This window comes from Indicator indicator, chromosome Z (genome assembly GCF_027791375.1).
Source record: "Indicator indicator isolate 239-I01 chromosome Z, UM_Iind_1.1, whole genome shotgun sequence".
Lineage (NCBI taxonomy): Eukaryota > Metazoa > Chordata > Aves > Piciformes > Indicatoridae > Indicator > Indicator indicator.
Window position 1 is genome coordinate 22030168 of NC_072053.1, and position 23153 is coordinate 22053320.

Here is a 23153-nt window from a genome sequence, read left to right on the forward strand (position 1 = left end):
ACCTTGAACATAAATATAGCATACTGGCAGGAGTCTCCATCCTAAAAAACTCACCAGTGACATTGAGAAAATTCTCTTCTCATGTATAGCTCTGACATGGGCAATTTTATGCAACTGCAACTTCAGTAATGTTAGGAATGTAATCGCATTTAAATATTAAAAAACTTAAATGGAAGCCAAGTGTGGTCAAAGGAAATATTTTCTTTCGTCACTAACAGTATTAAGGGGGCTGGGCTGAGCATGGCTCTGAAAGCTGACAGCACTGTGAAAGCTGAGAATTCTCATTTTAATATATTATTCTCCTAATATTGATACAGCTTTTAGTGAAGTTATGAATCATCCTGCAACAACTGTCACTTTTAGGTGAGATTGGAAAAAATAGAATAGCAATTTAATAACAAATATATCTTTTCTCTTGGAGTTTTCAAGTAGGAAATGAGCACATAATCTCTTACCGGCTTGGAGTTAGACGAGAATCCAGGCTGCCAGACTTCATGGTAATAGTGTCAGTAAACAGCACATCCTTTGCTGGAGATGCCAGGGCTTCTGAGTGTGACAGTGAAGGATGCATCCTCTGCTGTTGTAAGCGTTTTAGTGTAGCATAGCCAAAGGCATCCCGAGAACTCGTGTAGCTGAAGTTATAGTCAGCGAGACTTTTTATCGTAGCAAGAGAAGGAGCTTTAAGAGACTGGGCTCTTCGGGGAAGTGTATGAGAAGACCCTGGTGGTACCAGGGATACAGAGTTGGATTTTGAGAGAGGCAGGTGGTTAGACTGTGGTGTTGAACAGTGACTTGGTTTAACAGTCTTTGTGCTTACCACAGTACTCAAACTTCCACAGTCAGTATCTACATTTGTAGTGTCCACACCTACAGTCTCCCTGGAAGGGCTAGAGCTCATTGAGCTTATGCCACTTGTTGTTGTGTCTGTATTAAAACTTAAGCTACGACTTTTGAAATGTGTTTGTGTTGTACCATCCCCTATCAGCCTTTCTCTGCTTGTGTTTTCCCGGTGAATTTCATTTCCAAGACCTTTTGGCAGCTTTAGATCATTCTCTCCAATACTTGGCGTACTATCAGTATCTTCCATGTGCTTACTTCCAACAAAGGAAGTTTCTAATCTTAAAGTCTGAATTTTAGGAACTTTGAAAACAGGGTTGAACTCTTCCCCAGCAGGAAAATCTATGCTACCTGAAGGTTCTGTTACTGTACGATTTCGCCTAGGGCCTGATTTACTGTCAGATGATGTCAGCTTTCCTCCCTTTGGATCACTGCTGCTTCTGTGTTTTTTATTAGGTAGAGTAAGAGAGTTTAGAATGCGATTTTTCACAAGTCTGCTAGAAGAAAAGAAAGGAAAGGGACTACGGTCTTTGTCCTTTGAAGGTCCAGGTCTGTCATAGAGTACTTGTTCTGCATCTTCATTAATATCTAGGAAAAACATACTAGTGGAAGCACTACCAAAACGGTCATCCTCCATGATGAACATACCTGGAATTATATGAAACTCTGTCACTGACAATGGATGTTTCTTCAAAACACATAAACTGTGCTAAGAAAGTGAGCAATTCTATGGAAAAGTGAGATACTATTGCTGATTTACCACAATTTTAATTTAACGTTTTTTCCACAGAACTCAGTAGTGTAAATTAAGTTTCTCGAGTACTTGAGCTGAAGGTCTCATTGCTTCGAAACACAAGTCACACTATCTTATTGCAGTGTAAATACACAGCTGCTGCGGTTACGACCAATGCCTTCCCTCAACAATATATAAATACAGTATATTCCTGGAGTTAAATGCTAAATTGTCTATAGCAAAATTAAAACACATTAGATACTCAAAATATACAGGAACTGAAATACAGCAATACTCTCTGTGTGTATGTACACACAGAATATATGTATTTATATTCTGGAATATTCCTCTGAATGACAACCAAGTAAACATATTGTTATATTCAAGCATGCAGACTTCTGTTGAGTATTCCAGCAAGCTGCTGTGCCATAAAAACTAGTACATTTCTTACTTCTACACTGAATGCAAACCTAAGACATTGTTCTTTTCCCTCTCAATTGTCTGCATCTCTCTGAATGTACAGAACTCTCTCCTTGCTTGCACTATTCTTTCTTGCAAAAACCCCTTCACATAATTTGCCTGAACCTCATCCTGACAACAGGTTGCTAAGAACAAAATGCAGTTTTGTGGTGGTTTGGAGGAGTTTTGCTCTTTTTTGTTTTGTGGTTGTTGTCACTTACTTGAAGGAGCAGATTCACTTTCACTGTTATGCCTAGAACTGGTCGACTCAGAGTTCAAGCTGAGAGTGCTGGGTATAGAAGAAAGTTCATTGCAAAGCTGCTCCATGTCATCAGGGACCACAGGCCAAGGTTGCCTACGACTGTGTCTCACTGCGTCCCAGTTGTAATGCTTCAAAATGTCACATCCTTGTTTAGTTTTGGCTATTAGACCAAGCACGTAGACACAGGTTCTGTATTTGATGTATACACAGAAAAAGAGCAAAAACCAGAGCATCTAATTTCTTTTGAGAAAACGAAGTTTCAAATAAATTCAACATAAACTGCACAAAACTACCAAGTGGCTTTTTACTTTTACATAAAGCAGGAAAGTGCCATTAAAAAAACCCCAACCACACAAACAGAAGGAAACCCCAAAACATTAACAATATTTAGCATTATTAGGCAAAAGATCATTTATTTATGCTCTATGAGATTCCAAAGAAAATAGAAGTACCAAATATTTCATCTTTTAAAAAAGCAGAAAAGTAGTATCTATCTCTTTTCATAGGTTTCACTTGCTTACTGCATGTTCTTCCAGACTTCCTATACAATTCCACCACTGTAAAGGACTGAGATTGATACTTTAATCATAAGTGATCTTTAATAACTGATTTCCAAGTCAGAGCAAAATTGTACTCAGGTCAATTAGGTAAGGCTACCTGAAAACCTGTGGCAACTATCATGTGTAAATTTTACATATAAATGAAATATACATACCCTCTAACAGAGAGAACTTCACAATGTTGGGCAAGTGTCATTATATCAGGAATTACATTCTCCTCTTGAAGTAAGTTAAGACCCCAATTCGAGGATCCAATATTGCCCTGGAATAAAAGTTTGTCAAGTTAAGTTTTGATTTGTATGTGATCTGCAGCACTATCAGCATAAGGCTTTCAACATTTTGTTTGTTTTTAGTACAGTTTCAAGGCATATCTTCTCAAAGCAATTAGATTCAACCACCCTTCTTGGCATTCCTAGTCAGGCAAAACCAAAAAATTACTCATCACACTATGTATAATACCTAAAACTGCACACAGTTAACTATTGTATGCTCCTTGTCTTACCAAGTCTACTACAGTCAGCAGTATGATATTGGTTTACTCATTTCAGATTCCTGTTACACAGGCATTTTATCACACACCTACAACAGTGCCAGTAATAGTCACTTTGGACAAATTTTCTAAAATAACCTTTGGCGAAGACAAGAAAGAAGCAGACAAACAATTGAGGTGGCAAAGTAAATTTAGCAATGTAGGTTGGATAAGCACAGATACTAGGTTTTTGTCTATTCCAAGTACCAGGGTGTCATGTATATATTCATAAGCATCAACAGCGGCAGCCAGCCTTCTTTCAGAAACACTGAATTTTAGGCCACTGCAGTAAATACATTAAAAATGAGTTAACAAGAACTTGTAACTACTGTTTCCATACTAACATTGCTACTACAGATGGCTATTTCTTTTTCTAATTTGTAAAAAAGGAATAAAAACCTGAAAGACTGACTATTAAAAAAACCTCAGAACAAAAAACATTCAGTGAAACTGTAAGTCTGTTTAGGTTACAGAATGCCAACTTGAAAAAAATTTTGCTGAGCTATTTCAGAATTAAGAATCACAGCAGAACTGAAACATCTGCAAAAAGTTTGTAAATCTATTACTAACCAAGGCCCAGAGGGCTGCTTTCAGCTGCTTAATTCCTTCCCACTTATCCAGCACTGGTGAACGAACAGTGTAGCTTAGATCTGTAACAATACTCTAAAGGAGAAAAACAGAAGAAAAAAACAAATAGACTTTATTAAAAATTAAAAGCAGCCCTCAAACAAATTGTCTTGCATCTCTAACAAAAGGTAAAGCATAAATTTGAAGTATGCGCCCTAAAACAAACAGTGGTAGTTCTAGAATAATAAATATAAATGAACAGCGATGCTAACGCAAGTACGAAATCTTAATGTTATCACTGACAGCATCATGTTAATTCAGATTTTATAAAAAAACCAGCCTACTCAGACCAGCACACTGCAATATATAAGCTCTCTTCTGAATTAAATATACTTCATCATCACATTACATCATCATCACATTAAAAGTGAATTCATTTAAGCAGCTATGAACTGGCTTAGGATATGCATTTTTAGCTCTTCAGGGTATTAGTAAACAGATTTTATTCCCTCATATTCACATTTTTGTCTTGTCAATATACAGTTTAGCCACACAAAGCAGTAAGTTACTTCTATTAGTGAACTGCTTTCCATTCTAAAGATTTTGCTGGCCATTTTAAGAAAAATGTTGCAAGGTATTTCTTCGATGTTTCAGTATGAGGAAGGAATTTTGCATGAGATTAGATGGCAAAGACTGTCTTCACAACTTTCTGATTCCATATAATTTCAAACTTTCATAAGCAACTTATTTCAAAATGACTGTTCAAATTCTCTCTCTTTTAAAACATAACTTTAAAAAGATTGCAGTAATCTTTAAAACTTTTCAAGTTATTAGTACTTATTATCCTCACCTGAGACTCCAATAAATGACAGCCTGTTTTATGGTGCACCAGTTGGCCATAGAGGTGAACTGGCAGGTAGACGTGAGGTCGCTGTAATCTGGCAGAAAGAGAAATGATGCTTTCAGACACTCTGTCATTTACTTTTGAAATTACACTGCAGTGCAATGCAATGAGTTACTCTTGAGTTTAAGATAAAGAAGGATTCTTCTAGAGAATTTAGGAAAGAGTAAAATAGACTATTTCGGTTGGGAGGGACCTACAACAATCAGCTATAGCACGCAGCTGCTTGACCAATTCAGGGCTGATCAAAAGTTAAAGGATGTTACCAAGGGCATTGTCCAAATGCCTCTTAACACTGACAGGCCTAGACTACTTTTCTAGGAAGCCTGTTCCAGTGTTTTGACTACTCCCTCAGGAAAAGAAATGCTTCCTAATGCTCAGTTTGAACCTTCCCTGGACCAGCTTTGAACCAGCCCCACACACTCTACCACTGGATGCCAGGGAGAAGAGATCACCATCTTTTTCCATTTCCTCTCTTCAGGAAGCTGTAGAGAAGAGGTCACAGGTACAGCCTCCTTCTATCCAAACACATTCTAAGTCCTCCGACACTCCTCACAGAACACTCCTTACAGCCCTTCTGTCAACTTTGCTGCCCTCCTCTGGACACATTCAAGGACCTTCACACACTTTTAAAGTTGTAGGGTCCACAACTGTACACAGTATTCAAGGTGAGGCTGCACCAACGCTGAATACAGTGGGTAATCCCCTCATATGACTGGCTGGTTATGCAACCCAGGATGCTATTTGCCCCCCTTGGCTGACAGAACACACTGTTAATTCACACTGAGTCTGCTGCTGAGGAGCACCACCAGATCCCTTTCTGCAGAGCTGCTCTCCAGCCACTCCTCTCCCAGTCTATACTTGTTCATGGTATTACTCCACCCTAGGTACAGAATCCCACATTTGGACTTGTTAAATTATATTCCATTTATCACTGCCCTGTGCTCCAATCTATCCAGATCCCTCTGCAAGGCTTCTTGTCTCTCCAAAGAGTCAACAGTACAAAGCAGTTTCGTATCATCATAAGGCTTAGCCCTAGGCAGACCACATCTGGAATATGGTGTAGAGTTCTGGACTCCGCAGTTCAAGACAGATAGGAAACTACTGGAGAGAGTTCAGCGGAGGGCTACAAGGATGATTAAGGGCATGGAGCACCTTTCTTATGAGGAAAGACAGAGTCCTGGGGCTGTTTAGCCCGGAGAGGAGAAGGCTCAGAGGGTACCTTATCCGTATCTACAAATACCTGAAGGGTGGCTTTTTGGAGGAGGGAGCCAGTCTCATTTTCAGTGATAATCAGTGAGAGGACGAAGGGCAGCGGACAAGAACTCAATTACAGGAAATTCCATGTCAACATGAGAAAAAAACCTTTTGTTCTGTGAGGGTCACAGAGCACTGGAACAGGCTGCCCAGAGAGGCTGTAGAATCTCCTTCTCAGAAGACCTTTGAAACCCAACTGGATGAGTTCCTGTGTGACCTGTCCTAAGTGGTCCTGCTTTGCAGGGGGGGGGTTGGACTCAATCTCTGGAGGTCACTTCCAACCACTACCATTCTTGTTCCACCAGAACAAGAGGACACAGTCTCAAGCTGTGCCAGGGGAAGTTTAGGCTTGAGGTGAGGAGAAAGTTCTTCATGGAGAGAGTTGTATATGTTGGAATGTGCTGCCCAGGGAGGTGGTGGAGCCACCATCCCTGGAGGTGTTCAAGAGGGGACTGGAGGTGGCACTTGGTGACATGGTTTAGTAGTCATGAGGTCTTGGGTGACAGGTTGGACTTTGATGATCCTTGAGGTCTTTTCCAACCTTACTGATTCTGTGATTCTGTGAACTCCTGCATCTAAACCACTCAAATTTATTGAGCAAAACAAGCCCTGGAATTGAGCCCTGAGGAGAACTGCTGGTGACTAGTCATCAGTAGCCTCATTCACTGCCAGCTTTTGAGCTCTGCCCTTCAACCAGTTCTTTGCCCAGTGCACCGCAAACCTGTCCACAGCTGGACAACTTGCACTGAAGGATGCTGTGGGGGACAGCATCAAAAGCCTTACTACAGCCCAGAAACATTATCATAAAGGGATATCAAGTTATTTAAACAGGACTTTCCCTTTGTGAACCCATATTGACTGTGCCTGATGACTGCATGGCTTTAAATGCCTTTCAAAATTATCCAGTATGACCTTCTCCATAGTTTTTCCAGGAACTGAAGTTAAACTAACAGGTCTGTAGTTTCCTGGGTATTTCCTCACACACTTCTTGTAAACTACAATAACACTGGCTAGCTTCCAGACCTCCCCAGGCTCCCAAGACCTCTAGTAGATGACTGAGAGAGGTCCTGTCATAACATCTGCCAGCTCTTCCACTGCTCTGGAATGGATCCCATCAGACCCCTTGAACTTGTGAGCATACAGCTGATACAGCTGGTTTCTTAGAATTTCAATATCCACAAACTGAAAAGTCACTGTTCCCACTCTTGTCCAGCAACTCAGAGGACCAGGCAGCCCAATGTCTATCAATATTATTAAAGACTGAGGCAAAAAAAACATTGAAAGGCTCTGCTTTTTCTTCCTCTCTAGTAGGTGACCATCTTCCACAAGCATCAGTTTGATGTTTTATTTAGACCTCCTCTTACTATTACCACACTTAAAGCCCTCCTTGTTATCTTACACAACACTAGCCGTTTTCAACTCTTAGCTTTGGCCCTCATTGTCTTCCCCCTGCATATACAAACCACACCTCTATAATCTTACTGCAAAGCATGCCTTGCTTCCAGAGATCACAAATTTTTTTTTCCTCTTGACCTCCATAAGGTCAAGCCAAGCTGGTCCTCTCCTTGTTTGACTTACAACATAATGGGATTGCCTGTTCCTGTGCTCTTAGAAGGTGATTCTTAAACTGACCACCATTCCTGGACTTCTAAGCCTTGAAACCCAGATTCCCAGGGTAATCACTAAACAGCTCCACGTCTATTTTTTTGCTTTATATTGAATATTTTAACCTCAACCATTTCAAGATCATTGTGGCCAGGCTGACCACCTACCATCACATCTTCCACAAGCCCTTCTCTGTTCACAAATAGCAACTCTAAAAGGGTATCTTTCCTGATTGGCTGACTACTCATCACAACAAGTTACCACCTACAAACTTCAAGACTTTCCAGAACCTTCTTGTTAGTATGATATTCCAAGCTGGTATGCGGGAAATTGAAATTTTCCATAAGAGCAAGGGAAATCCAGAAATTTCTCTTAATTGTCTGAATAAATAAATCAACAGTGTTAATATCCTGGCCGAGTGATCAGTAATTGACACCCATTACATTACCTCTCTTATCTCCCATCCCCCTAATCTTCACCCACAGGCTCTCGACGACACCACCATTAACTTACAGGTAATGCAACACCTCCCTACTCTTCTTTAAAAGCTTGTAGTCCACTATGCCAGAGCTCCAATTGTGCGACTCATCCCACCAAGTCTTGATAATACAAATAATATCATAGCTCTGGGAATTGATCAACACTTCCAGTTCATCCTGTTCTTTTCTCTCATTGCATGCACTGGTGTACAAACAATTCAGATACACCCTTGATGCTCCTAGGAGCAGAGTCAATATTCCCACTGGCACTGTAAGCCTCAGGCAATGCCATACCAGGCTCTCTCAATCAGTCCCACCAGTTTATACCCAGACACTACTGCCCACATCTTACCTTTGGTTGCTCCGACGAACGTAGTTATCCCCATCAATAGGTTTGCGGTATGTTGTAAGTGCTTCATTGAGTTGTTCTTCAATCAGTTCAACATACTTCAAGTTATATTCCTAAAAGAAGACAAGGTAAAGATTGACACTATGTTTAGTGTTTCATGTTTTCACAGTACGGTACTTCATAAGGAAGGAATACAGTTCCCCTTGAGGAAGTCTGAATTTCTTTATGATCTGAAGGTGAGGCTCACCGAAATTACTACACTTCATACGTACAGTAAGTCTGCAGAGTCAGCTATAGCTTCCGTAATTATTTCACTGAATTTGTTAAAGAAGTAAAGTGGAAAATAGTGCACATCTGATTTAACCTGAAAAAAATCTCAAAAGACCACCACATATTTCACTATTCCTAGAGGAGTGACAGTTCGTAAGTTCATAAAAATATTGCCAACAGGAATGAGACTAAGCACTTGTAATCAATTATGAAAACAAAATGCATAAAGAGTTTTATTCTATTTGTAACAATTATGCATTTTTCTTAATGATCTTGTGTTCCTACTCGCAACACATAAACTAATTCTAGCTTCATGAGCTATGGATTTAACTTTAATTAGCAACAACCAGAGGTAACAGGTTATCTTGAAAAACAGTATGCCTTTACACACTTCTCTAGGTAAGATCTTACAAAACAACCTACTTAAAGTCGTTACGATTCTGAAATGGATGCTGAAATATCAAGAGTATGCAAAAGGCATGTGTAATCAAAAGCATTCGTGTATACAGGACCTGTGGAACTCTAAGCCCCTGTCAATCTTTTTCAACAAAATCATTAAGTCACTGAGGCAATAAATGTATTTGTTTTAGCAATAAATGTATATAAATATGCAAATATCTTTAATCTTCTAAACCTACATATTCACACCCTTATTCCACCTAATATCAAGTACGCTACTTTTGGCATTACCTTTTGCCACTTTTCCATTTGTTTTGTTACATAACCTCTTTCATTTAGATACGAAAACCCCTTTGGGATGGACAGAAATCTGTAAAGTAACATCAGATCATTAGTACTCCACTTAAATCACATAGTTTGAATGAAAACAAGTATTTTTTTCAGTATAAAGTCAAACAGCATCTTCAACATTTACCTTAGGAGTAGAAGTAAACCCTTGTCTCCAAGATGAGAAAGAGCTGGTTTCATTTGGATAAGAGCATGAAGATTGGCCTAAAATGATTAAAAATGCATAAGGAGTATAATGAGCATTACATAATCCTGACAATTACAACAACCTGCTAGCAATGAAGCAGCAAGTTTTTCATAACAGGAACTATCAAACAGCACTAACCTCATCCTAACATTATCTACTTCAGGTATTTTCTGTCATTAAGTATTACGTCATGAAAATACAATGGTCAAAATAGCTGAACTAGTCTGAATTCACATTTAAAAGTAGGCATAATCCAGAAGCCTACATTTTCATGTCATTAATACCGTGGTATTTTCAGCAAGGAGGGTGCGTGTGTGGGGGGGTGTCTATAAACTATTACGAAGTCCATCAATGACAATCAAGAAAGGAAATCACCAGTAGCTTCCTGCATACCTTTACTACATTACTGGAGGAAGTGGTGGGAAATGGCTTACAGAGCAGCATACCAAAAAGAGGTTGAAAAGCAAAAACGATGCTCACCTTGTCTTCACATGCTTCATCTAGAATATCAAGTGCCTCGGAAGAAATGGTTTTATTTTTGTCATGTAACTGGGTCACCAGTAACTCAATCCCCCAGTTGCTGAAGAACTCTACATTTGCTCTCAGTAATACTCGTAAGTGTTTTGTTGCATATAACCTGCAGCTCTGCAAAAAGTCAGGAAAGGACATTTTTGAATAGAAGAAAAATAACTAGAGTAGTGAGTGATTTATAATTTTTAAAAATACATTACAACTACCATATTTTGCAGCATGTAGCTGTGATGCGCACCCTACATATTAAAACTACAGTCTCTTAGAAAGCTATTTTCTATATTATCAAATGGGAAATCTGAGTTTGAGATTAGAAGTGATATGGTCACTGCAAGTCTTCTTGAAAAACCCCTATCAACCAGTCATTCACTGTGACAGCATCACACACAGTCATAAAGAAAAACACATGGTAACTGGCCAGTGTAATTGCACACACTTTAATGTATGCAGTGCTTTGCAAAAAAATTGTAACAAGTAAATGTTAGAACCTCTGGGGAATTTATTTTAATAAATTTTAAATTGTTCCCCAAAAGTATCTGGTCTTCAAAACTCCTCTGAAAGCCTTCTAAATAGAAAAATGTTATTTTTCGAAATAAGACAGTTTCCCAACACTTAGTTTGCTGTTATGAATGTCATCAAGTGACAGCATAATGAAATAAATACCCTGTCATTTCCTGAACTGCTGTTCAAAGCCTTCTGAGTAAATGGCATAAACCGATTAATGTAATATTCTATTAGAAAAAAAGAAATACACACGAAATAGACATAAACAGTCCCAATCTACAAGAATTTGCAGTGGTTCTGATGTAAGCACAGAAGAATCTGGACAATGTAGGTTTACTAGGAAAGGTGTTACCTATACATGTCTAAGCATAGCTGGAAAAAAATTAATTAGGTGCCCAAATATTTCTTCAGGTATTTAGTCCCTACATCTTTAAGGCTGTGATATCTATAACCAAGTGAGCTTTCTATACATTAAAATATAAATGACCCATGTAGAGATGAATGCGAAATACATGTACTTCCAAGAGAGAGGTCAACTGGATAGCATCAACGCTAGCAAAATCTTTCAGATTGCTGTTTTTCCTCCAGAAGTACTTGTCAAGCAGGACTTGAAAGGAGTATGAAATGTGAATGTTTCAAAAAACTGTGCCTCATTATTTTACCTTCAACAATCACACGCATATTTTACTGATTCACTATACATCCATGGGCTTTTCTTTGGAGGGGAGGCAGAGATGATATAACACACGTAACAGGAAAGCACGTAGAACAGTGATTTGTAGCTCTGACCTATTTTAGATGCCCTGTATCCTTTTAGTGGTATGCTTTGTACATGGCACGGACAACTTCCATCATATTTAAACATGAGCACAAGAGCAATTATATCAAAATGATACCTTGATCTTTAACTATATGCTAAGCCTAAAGAATTACAAAATAATAGGAAACCAGAATTCAGTGTCATTTAGTTCAAATGTTAAAAATTGTCTATAAAAAAATTGTTGTTACTGCTACAATTACACTGATACAGAAAACAAGAAAAAACAATGTTCACTTCCTGAAGTACTTCCTGAACGTGAATTATCTATCCAGATAGCTAGTACAGAATAAGGACAATTTTTTGTTTTCTGTTTGGAGAAGGAAAAGATAAGAAGCAACTCATGACTCTCATGAGACAATAAAATGGCAAATAAACTTCATTGCAGATAAATGAGAAACAATGAGGGAACTGGGGTTTTTAGTTTGTAGAAAAGGCTGAGGAGAAACCTAATTGCTCTCGACAACTACCTGAAAGGAGGTTGTAGCAAGGTGGCTCTCAGTCTCTACTTAATAACAAGTGTCAGGACTAGAGGACTAGCTGCACCAGAGGAGGCTCAGATTGCATATAAGAAGAACCTTCAGTGAAAGGGTTATTAAACAACAGAATAGGCTTGCCAGGTAGGTGGTTGGACCACCATCCTTGGAGGTGTTTAAAAGATAGGTATGTGGTGCTAAGGGACATGGCTTAGCAACAGACTTGGGTAGAGTTAGATGATGTTGGACTCTGAAAGGTCTTATCCAGTTTACATAGTTCTGTGATTCTAAGTGAACAGAACAAAATGCACCAGCTTTATCACTAGGTAAATCCACTGCATGCTGACATCTTGGACACTGTGTAGAGTTCTGGTTTTCCTACCATCATCAGAAAGAACAATTCGAAAGATATACGGAACAGCAGAATTTTAAGTTTTAAGTAATTGAAGGTATGGAAAAGGATCTCTACAACAAGAAATTACTCAAACTAAGATGTTCAAACTTCAGACCTGGGGCTGCAAAACCACTGCATGTATTTTCAGCTGTCCTAGTGTCTTCATGGAGTGTCACAACCTTTATGCAGCAAGATCATCTATATGAGTTTCTCAGAGGAGAGAGGTGAAGCCCAGTATTGGGCTGATAAAGCAAAATCCTGGAAGGTTTTTACTTTACATGCGAACTGACATGAAAAACAGTGCAGAGGATATCTGAGGAAGCAGACATTCCCCTCTAGTCTTCATGCATGAATACATGAATAACAGACAAACCCACGTACTGAAACTGTCAGAAAATTCTTACTTTTACTATTAAATGGCTTTGAGATCTTTAAAAGTGAAGAAATGAGTCAGACGTCACTACGCTCAGGTTTAGCACATAGCACACAGAGCTTTAGCACAGAGCTGATACATACAGCTTAGCACACATGGCAGTAGATGTAGGGTAAGTTCACTGCTTAGCCACCTATGAAGATGAAATTTTAGGTCATGAATGGCAGCACTTGTGGGCACGCTGGCTGCTCTGCTATTTCTACCATAAACTGGCAGAAAGGCAGCTGAGGCAGTATTAATTTGCTTTAGCATGAATGGCCAAAGCACATCTGGAAGTAGGTTAAGACATGCTTCTGTTTCACTGATCTGCAATGATACTGCTCTGTAAATGTTCTCACTGTATACAGTCAACCCAACACATTCCTCTCTTAAGTCAGCTACAGTAGACATGACTTTTTTCAGAGACACTTGCAAACAGCTAACAAACCTGCTTTACAGCTCTGGGTAGCTTTAGAAGGTGTATGAGGCTATAACCTCAGTCAAACCAGTGAAAAGAGAACCTTCAGCTTTTGTAACAAGTATGGTATTTCATTAACAAACATCTCAGGGAATTAAAAATTCTGAAGGGAAGAAGCCTTGGCAGAGATGGTTTTTCTCCTGTACAAAACAACTTTTCAGTGATTTTATCCAGTCATATAATTTTTATTGTTTTTAAACAGAACACAGAACCCAGAGGCAATATATAGAAACAAAATCACAATTTTTTTTCTGGACTATCATTTTGGCTTAAGCCCATCCAGCAGCTGAGTCCCACACAGCTACTCACACCTGGGAGGAAAATGTAAAACCCCAAAGGTTGAGATAAGGAGAGTGTAACACAACAGTACAGGGAATGAACAATATGAATAAAACTCATTAAGTAATATATAATGCAAGTGATATAAAACACAACCTGCTCACTTGACACAAATGCTGAATGCCAAAAACTGTGCCTGCCTGTACCAGCCCTGCTTTTAATACAATAGGCATAACATCACTATCCTGGCAAATAACCCATTGGCTGGTTCATCTGGCTATCCTGTATGGCCCCTCCCAAATTGTTGTGTGAAATTAAGCCTATTCTAACTGAAGCCAGGACAACTATGAATACACACAAACCCTTCCAGAGGCTTACTATACTGACTCCACTCATACTATGAGGTAGAAGTCCTTGAAAAGGGAAGGTAGAAGCACTTGTGTTGTATTTAAACAGAACTGCATATTAATTTTTAATATTGGCATTCAGTTGTTCAAGGCAACATCAGTTCTGGTAGTACTTAAAACTACATTCTCCTTATGGGACAGAGCAGTGAGTGGTATAAACTGTGCCAAGTATCAATTTTTTCCTCAAGTGACTGCTAAATATGAATGAAAGTTCTTTTGCTTTTGACAGTGTTGCTGTTCCAGGATGGTAAAACACACAAAAAAGCTATCTTTCCCCAGCATCTGAACAGAGGTACTTCCAAATTATTTCTCAGTCAGTGGAATTTCCCATGTAAATACTATGAGTTCAGTAATTCCATACTTTAAAGTATCTTATCCCCTTGACACTATTTCCACTTGACAATTTCAATTTTAAATTCTGGAAGACAGCTTTGTCAATTGCAGTTGTTGAAAAAAAAAAATACCCCTAAGGATATGAACAGAATAATCAAAATCCTTAGGTTTAGCTTTTTAAAACTTTGATCTTCTATTGGGAACATAAACACCAGAAATGGTGAAGACAAGGATGCTCTTCAAGTGATGAAACTGGCAACGCTGTGTACAACAAGCACTGCAAAAGGGTTCTTTGGTAGGCCAACATGTAGCCTTTTTGTCAAGAAGTCCTCAGCAAATTCTTGTCTTCAAATATCCCATCGGTTCAGTTTGCATCATATGAATAAATGGGGTCAGGTACATAGTAAAACAGAAGAATTTAAGGAAATAAAAATTTTATCAAAGTACAGAATCATCTGCAGTTTCATGAAGCAAACAGCCATTTTTTCAGGCTAAGACAGTTCATTCTACTTGTGATTCTACTCTTTTACATACAAGATAAAATATACAAAATATCTCCCTGTAAATTCCAAGAATGCCATGCAGGTCAACTATTTAAAGAAGCAAAACACCCTGAAGTGGTTTTATCAATCTCTCAGGGTTCACCACGTTTCACAAAGGAAGTCAGGTTCTCCTTAGGAGGTCTGAGGAGTAGGTTTTGTTTTTCAATATACTAACTGTAAAAGATTAATTTACATTTGCAAACAATATTTAATTTTTTATAATTCTTGCATTTGTTACCGTTAATTCCTCATTTTTTCTTTTTTAAAGGAAATATTGAAGGGATTGGCATGGCATTGCAGCATATTTAAAAAAAATAAATCAGGGGACATTGCAGCAGTGCAATGCTGAACTCTATGTATCAGAATTTGTCACAACACACTTCAGGCATGAAATTGAGATCACTATGGTTAGAGACCTGCTATACCTCAATGCACACCTAACTGGTATTAAGGACTATTGATGCTACCATGCACTTATGAGAAGATCACATTTGTAGTATAAGTCAAGTGCTTGGCAATTGAGAAGACTTATCTTAATTTCTGTCCTCTTAACATTTCCAGATATTGCCATAGTTTCTCTAGATAGTGTTGCTTCATTAATGTGAGACTGGGAAACAGAAGTATTAGAACTCAGTAGTCATAGGCTACTAATATTGGTTGTGACTGTAAGACATCAGAGATGGCAGAAGCTATCAATGTACCTACCAATAAAGGTATACAACTTTAAAATTATTTAGGTTTGCCTTCTTAAGTTTTTGAGCCTGTATGAATGCCTCTTAGCTTTCTTGAAAGAGTTCTACTTCAGTATCTGTCAAGGTATGGCATTAAATAGCCAATGCAATGCTGGCAATCAGATCATGATCTCTAATCCTTTTCACATCCTCCAACAAAACTGAAATGGACTACCCTGGGGCTCTACAATTGCTAAGGTGCTGTAAAGTGATATTTATCCTATTCACAGCTGAAGTACAGGAAGTGTTTACCACTCATTGTTCATTATGCTCAATTTCCACCTACAAGTAGGTGGGAATTGTATTGTTTTATCACCATCACTAAAAGCAGCAGTAGCTCTCCAGCTGCTATCTGGATTTGTTTATGTTTATGACAGTATGTTCAGACAGTATCTGCACCCTGCTTCAAGCTATCTGCCTACAAACAGTGGTACTTAATGCATTGTTTTGCTGGTTCCTCTCCCCACTGCCTCTAAAAAACCCAACCAAATACATAAAAAGGTAGAAAAGTAGGTCTTAATGGAACATCTATCATTAGATAGGTATTTTCATATCTTAGAAAAGTCAAGAAATCTTTCTCAAAATCTAAATCACAAACACTAATTCATAGCAAAATTGTTAGTGTCACTATATACTTTGTTTAGGAGATTATGACAGTATGCCTAGACTTTTCTTCTAATTGTAAATTAGATGCATTTAGAAGAAATTATACACTAGAGTGCTTTTTCCTCACGTGTGTCTCTTTTTATGAAATATAAACTACGAAGAGGAGGTGAAATGGGCAGGGAGTAGTATCCATTGACACAAAATTTCAATAAAAACATCACAATAAAGTTCCACAAGTCTAAATTACTGTTAACTACAGTTATCTAACAGGACCATAGCAGTCTAATAACAATTGAATCTAGTGAAAACAGCAAGTGCCCTCATAACTTATTAATTTGGGTTTTGCTCAGATTAGGCACAGAAAGAACTTTGGGAGAAAAGAAATCAAAGTTATCACTTATCCTCATCTTTCAAGGAGTCATTCCTTCAAACCCAACTACGTTCATTACTTTCAGACTACACTCTGTACCCATAAGAATTATCGTATCTTTGACAGTCTCAGAAGAATAGACTCAATTTCTTTATTCCCCTCTCCTTTTCCAAAAATACAAAGAGACATTCAAAGCTATCATCTACCTTATCTTATCTTGTATCCACTCTACAATATATTCTGCCTTGTCTGGGCCACAAAGGAATTCTCTCCCTGAAGTTTTTTCCTAGCTGGATTTCAGCTTACTGTCATTTTCCTGACAGTTGTCTACTGTTACACCTGACTGACTTTTCTTAGAAGTCTGAGCTTCCTCTCCCAAGTCTATGTAAGTCTATGTTTTATTTGCACTCACTTTCTTTGATTCAAAAGTACAAACTGCAATGCCTGTTTCTGAACCACCATCACCTTGTTCCAGGAGCTACAGATGTTCTACTCAGTTCTACTACAGTAACCTCACTCATTATAAAACCAGTCTCACTGTGATAGCACTGGAGGATTAATCTGTTACTGTGAGAAATATTGTTTTCTTTGGGGGGTGGGAGGGTTAGATGCCTTCATGATTTATTTGGGATATCCACTGACCTAGACAATAACAGCACACTTGGTTTATGCATTTAAACACTTTAGCCCCCTTCATACAAGACAGAAACCTCTATCTGAGTGACTTAATTTCAAGAATATCAGTACAATACATGGTGTGAAGTTCTCAGCAAGTTTAAAAGAGACATAACTAGGAGCTTCATTTCTCTGAATACAAAACCAGAAACCTTTCTGGATATATAATAGCTTAAAAATACTCATACACCTTGAATAACAAAACAAACGTCCAGTGACAAATAACAATGTAAAGTTCAGTTAAATTAAACTCACATCAGTGGCTGCTGTCAGGATTTTAGAAAGGATAACTCTTGCTAACCCATCTCTGCTGTAATCCAAACTAGAAACAGTCAGTTTTAGCAAGTGATCCTGGTTCTTCAAAGAACAAAGATTAAGAAGACTGGCAAGGAAGGTGAGGGAAGAAAAAAAAAATTAGTGTTTGAACCCAACTCCAATTCATATATTTGTTCAATTAATAATTTAAACTTACATACTCTGAATTTAGACTTTCATTTCTACAAATGCAGAATACAAAGTCAGTTCTCATATGAAACAAATCTACTTTAAACTGGTACAACTGTTACAGTCAAAAGAGGACAAAATGCACTAAGCTGCAAAGTGAAAAATCCTACCCCGTTTTTTTGTAATTGCTTTGTAGTAATTTTTCAAGTATCCATGAAGTGATTATGACAAAAACTGTTGTTTGTAAAGCTCTGTGGACAACTCTTCACTGTGTAACATTCTGTATACAAAGCTTACCATTAGTTAGTCCTATTAAACCTTCTAAATTTTCTTGTAAAACAAGTTTTCTGAAGCCAGTAAACAACCTGTACTCTGATAATCAAGACAACCTTATTTAAAGACATATATTGAAACATCTGAATTTTTGCTTGTATTTTACTGCATTTAAAAGAAACTGGGAATAGCCACTAGCCAATTTTCTCCCAAAGGAAGTAAGTTCATTCGTACCTGAGCAAAATGTTGAACCTCACAGCTTCACTCAAATATGCTGGAGTGAGTTTTAGGTACAGATGCATCACTACATTTCCACAGTATATTATCTGCCAGTTTTTGATGGCTTGTGTGGTTTTTTTTGTTTGGTTTTTGTTTAGGTAGTATTTATTTGAATCTTTTCAGGAAGTATCGTGCTTCCTGATACTGATTTCTGTCAGATAGCTGCTATCACGTGACATAAGCACCCCTGTCCACTCAGTAATGACAGACTAAACCATCCCTTCTTAAAAAGCAACCTGTAAAACCCTCAGAACTGGGGGTCTTGACTCATAAGGAAAACAAAAGAACTTCAAAGGTTTCAGCTTTACAGTGGTCCTCCTGCAACTTACTGTTTTCATAGCTATTACACCTGTGAACACAACTCAGAATAAGAACACTCACCACTGAAACACGTTACATTTTTCAAGCATTTTCACTCCGTGAGGGTGACAAGAGAGAGTACCAAAAAACAGGAAGTAGTGCTGGCTAAGGGTATTTAGTAATCCATTATTTTGAAGACTACGTTCAGGTTTCATTCCTGATGAAGAATTGAGCCAATGTACAATATCTTTAACCAATTCCTCCAGGTAACCTTGCCCATCCTAACAAAACAAAGGGTAATAGCATTTACTAGTAACAGAATTGAGATTCTCTACTGAAATCCATCATTTTACATTTCTTAAAATATACATGCACAATACAGACAAAATACTGAAATACTGCCTGGCTAGCAACTTGGACTAAAGAAAAAAGGTTCAAAGCAAATAAAAGGAGTTTAGCTTGGAGACATCTCAAGACCAGTTCTATTCTTTCCAAGAAAAGGATTGTTCAATCACATTTTCTTCTGGCCTTAGGCATGAAAGTAGTTAGCATACCAGAATAAAGAAGGCAGAGAAAGGAAGGATATACATAGCAAAAATTAAAAAAATCCTCAAGCCCTAAGGTGCAATTAATAAAACTTCTAATAAAACTTCTACTTGAACAGTCATGTTCTTCAATGTCTCATTTACAGCTCAAGATTTCAAGTTGTATTTCTTAATTAAACTGATCATTTCAGGTTTAACTCCCCAGATCTACTCCCCCATCTCCTAAAGTCTTTACTAAAAGGTTGTTTGGTAAGTGGCAAACAGGACTACAACTCATTCTCCCTCCAGTCTTGTAGCCAAAAATTACTTACCTCTTCTGATTCAAGAAGAAATTCAGTAAACTGACAACCCACCACAGTCAGCTGCTTAGCCTTGGCATAGTCCAGATCCAGGTTGGCATACAGTTTACTGCTAGGCTTGTAAAAATACAGCAACCTCCTTACAAACCTATGCAAAGTAAAAAAAGATTTTGCTGTTTTTCAGTATGGCAATGACAGTCTCACCATACAAAATGATGGTGGTAGAAAAGGTATGTTGTCACTACTTTAGCTTGTTGGGAATGAATTTTCAAAACTTATTCAAAGAGTAGAAGACAGCAGTAAAGAGTCTATCCAGACACAATTTGAGGGATGCAGCTGTACTGTGAGTTATAAAGGGTTTCATATGTCATGACTTAAAATAAGCAAAGGAAATTAAAATCTCTATGCTCTTGGAAGCCATAGCTTTCTTCTCATTGTCATGCTTATAATTTACACTGATGTAATATACCCTGCGGTGAGTTTCAAAGATTATATTATCTAGACTTACAAATTGCTAAAAAAGGTTCTGTGACAAGAGTTTTCTTCAGCTGTAAGTTGACTCTACTATAAAAAACAAAACATTTTCGTGTTCTGCCAGGAAAAGGTTGTGTTTATTCAGCAACAGTATTTTCATTCACCTTACTTAAGCATTGTTGCAGCAGAATACAGTGATTGCAAATGCCCTCTCACTTTTTGAAATCATAATCATTATAGCTTGAGTTTTGCATTGCATGAATAAACTGTCAGCAAAGAGCTTGCCCCCTTCTTAAGTTCTTACATTAAAAAATAAACATGCCTTTGTGCCTTAAAATAACACAGAAAATTTGAGGGTAGGTATGTCAAGCATTAAGAAAACTTAGTTGAAACACTGCACCATTAGTTAAGAAAGTAAGAGTAAGCCACTATCCCCAACTCCAAACACAGGACCAATTATAAAGTATCTGTGCATGGAAAAGAAACTGCTAAAGCTTAAAGACCTGCTTAATGCAAACATTGCATCTTAATTATCTAAACTTTCACTTTTCTGCTTTTCAGAAGCAGAAATAGGTTAAAGTTTTAGAAATGTGACATACCCAAGAAGTAGTTTATATTGCAATATGAAAACCCACTTTTTCCAGATTTTTCTTCAAAGTAAGTCTATATAATTTTTTACATACCTGTGCAATTGTTCATCTTTGTAGTTCCTTAGATTTACATTTGGCCACTGGAAAAAACAGCAAATATGGCATTATATGAAGCTTGTACATCAGTCCTCGATTAGTCACCAATATTGATTCATTTCTGTTATAGTTACCTAATAAGAAGAAATGTAAGCTTTCTTCCATCTAATGTTACCTATAAAATACCCTTTTGTTGAAAAGCCCACACTTCTTGGTCCAAGAACTGTTTGATTTTTCTTCTAGAGAACAGGCTCTGTGTACAAGGCAACAATTATAATGAAAACAGCAATCTATGTACAGCTAATTACAAAACCCAATTTTGCTCAATTTGTCTCTGCAAATAAAAAAATTGATATGTATAACAGGGAAGTAATTTTGTTGTTGCTTTCACTGTTAATCAAATTTGTTTTAACAATTATGGTTTTGTTAGAGATCAGTTAAATACTGTTGATACTTCAGATGATGTTCTAAGAATGATCATATGAAGACCTAATGTTCTCTTCTGGACCTATTCTTTTTTCTTATTTTATTTTCCTCTGTTTTTAGAGCCATCTGTTATTTCTATGGTTTTAGATTTATTTTTATTGTTACTACTAAGTATCTTGAAAGGGATGAAAACAGGTACATGAAACATTCTTCTACCTAAGCAACAGAATTCTTCATTACCAATAGGTATACTATTATAATGTACATGATTTGTAAAACTGACTGTATGAGCAACAGAGCCAAATAAAGTATGAAGCTATATTGTCAACACAAAGTCACAATTCTTCCATCCTGACTACTTTTGCTGCTCTTTTCACAGCTTAGACAGCTTACTACAGGTGAGTAGCTGTATGAGATAGAGAAGTCCAAACACTGGAATCTGGATCTTGCTTATTGCTCATTCAAGGACTGAAAACGGACCACTGTTGTAACACCATCTCTGCTGGTGGTGTGCAGTTTAGCAGGAACAGAAGTGGTTAGAATTAAACCAGAAAACATTTAACCTCTTTCAGAAAGACATAAATCCCTGAAGTAGACAGCACGTTTGACAGGATGCTAAAAAAAGTAAGGGAAGCAACTTGAATTGAATTCCAGGTAGAGACCCAACACCTTAGTACTTCACAAAATCATTAACAGTGACATTTTGAAAAGTAGCTTCTTGATAATATTTTGAATATTGAATCAAAAGGTTAAAATATCAGCTGATATGATATTTAAAAAAAAATTTGCTATGAAACTGAACAACGCATTATCCCTGTGCAGTTTGAAGTGAAGTCTGAAGTACTAGCAGCTTTAAACTCATTACAACTAATTCCCTAGAAGTCCATTTCTATACGAAGAAAGTTATATACCATTTAATACATGCTTATTAAGAAATTCGTGAATTTAACTGTAGTGTATTTTTACATATAGTTTATGGCTTGTATACAGTGACTACCAGCACTGATTAAACCCAAAAGATTCTGATTTTCTGAGGTAAAACAGATTATGGGATGCACTATGGAATTAACACTACAAAATCAGAGCTCACATGTAAAAAGGAAACTTTTTTTCCAAATGATTAAAACAAAGAAAATTGTTTGACCTTTTTAAGCTTACCTTCAGTATGGTCCCTATTAGATTCCAATTCCAGTCCAGGTTCTCCTTATGATTCAGAACTTGGCTGTCTCGAAGATTCATTCCAAGTGCTTCTTCTGTATCCTGGAATACAGACATGAGAAATTACAATAGGTTTCCTTGCATCTTTTTTTTCAGTCTTCTTACATGATATAGTTATCATTTATATAATCATCAAAAAGGCTATCCTCCATACTAATCTCCATTTGAAAATAAATTGCATTGTTATAAAGCATTAAGAATCTAAGAGATCACAGTTAGTCATAAAAAGCATTTTAAAAATTTAAATTTTACTTCTCAATTTGTAGTAATGCAATAGAGTATCCACAAGTACCCAGAAGATATACTACATTAAAAAAATATTAGAAAGTAATCAGATACATTACTTTCTCATCTAATTCAGAGCTAAGCTTGGGGAGCAGAATCTAAATTTCCATAACACAAAATGACATTCAATTTTGAAAAATAAAACATGTTAATACCTTTAAAATAAATATGTCTTTCTGCACACGGTATTGATCCCTTTTTTGGTGTGTTGAGATAGCTTTCTGAATAATATGATCTAAATGGAGGCTGTAAGGTTTAGGTCCTCTTTTCTTCATCTCATGAAAACGTTTTAAGCAGTTGAGTGCAGCACTTGCTCGTCTAGTAGAAAAAAAAAATACACCTTTAAACAGTATTTAGTAACTGTTATCCAAATGGAAAGTAACACTGCTGTATCTTGAGTAAACAAACATAGCTCAAGAAAGAGCTGACCAACAATTCCAAAACAATGGTCTTAGGTTTTCATACATCCATAGGCCTGATCTGTACCAAAATTAAGCAGAAATTCTCTTTTCAGTAGTAGAAATTAAGAATGAATCTTACTGATACTTTTTCTGCTAGTGTGCAATTAGCGGCATCTATGACACTTCAAACAAGATTATCAACTTTAAACTTTTCAATAAGTACTGA

General features: G+C 37.3%; 1 protein-coding gene across 1 annotated transcript in view; it reads right to left on the minus strand.

Annotated features, from left to right (window-relative positions):
- Window positions 1-23153, minus strand: part of RICTOR (RPTOR independent companion of MTOR complex 2) — a 47775-nt gene that overhangs the window by 18340 nt on the left and 6282 nt on the right. Inside the window, exons 10-24 of the mRNA XM_054398102.1 lie at window positions 22682-22844; window positions 22182-22283; window positions 20595-20641; window positions 19450-19585; window positions 18675-18874; window positions 17553-17679; window positions 10223-10387; window positions 9683-9759; window positions 9499-9577; window positions 8542-8651; window positions 4798-4885; window positions 3951-4043; window positions 3007-3113; window positions 2251-2480; window positions 456-1485 (exon numbers count right to left, since the gene is read on the minus strand). Of these exons, the coding sequence (XP_054254077.1) occupies window positions 456-1485; window positions 2251-2480; window positions 3007-3113; window positions 3951-4043; window positions 4798-4885; window positions 8542-8651; window positions 9499-9577; window positions 9683-9759; window positions 10223-10387; window positions 17553-17679; window positions 18675-18874; window positions 19450-19585; window positions 20595-20641; window positions 22182-22283; window positions 22682-22844 (2754 nt within the window). The remainder of the gene's footprint in view (window positions 1-455; window positions 1486-2250; window positions 2481-3006; window positions 3114-3950; window positions 4044-4797; window positions 4886-8541; window positions 8652-9498; window positions 9578-9682; window positions 9760-10222; window positions 10388-17552; window positions 17680-18674; window positions 18875-19449; window positions 19586-20594; window positions 20642-22181; window positions 22284-22681; window positions 22845-23153) is intronic.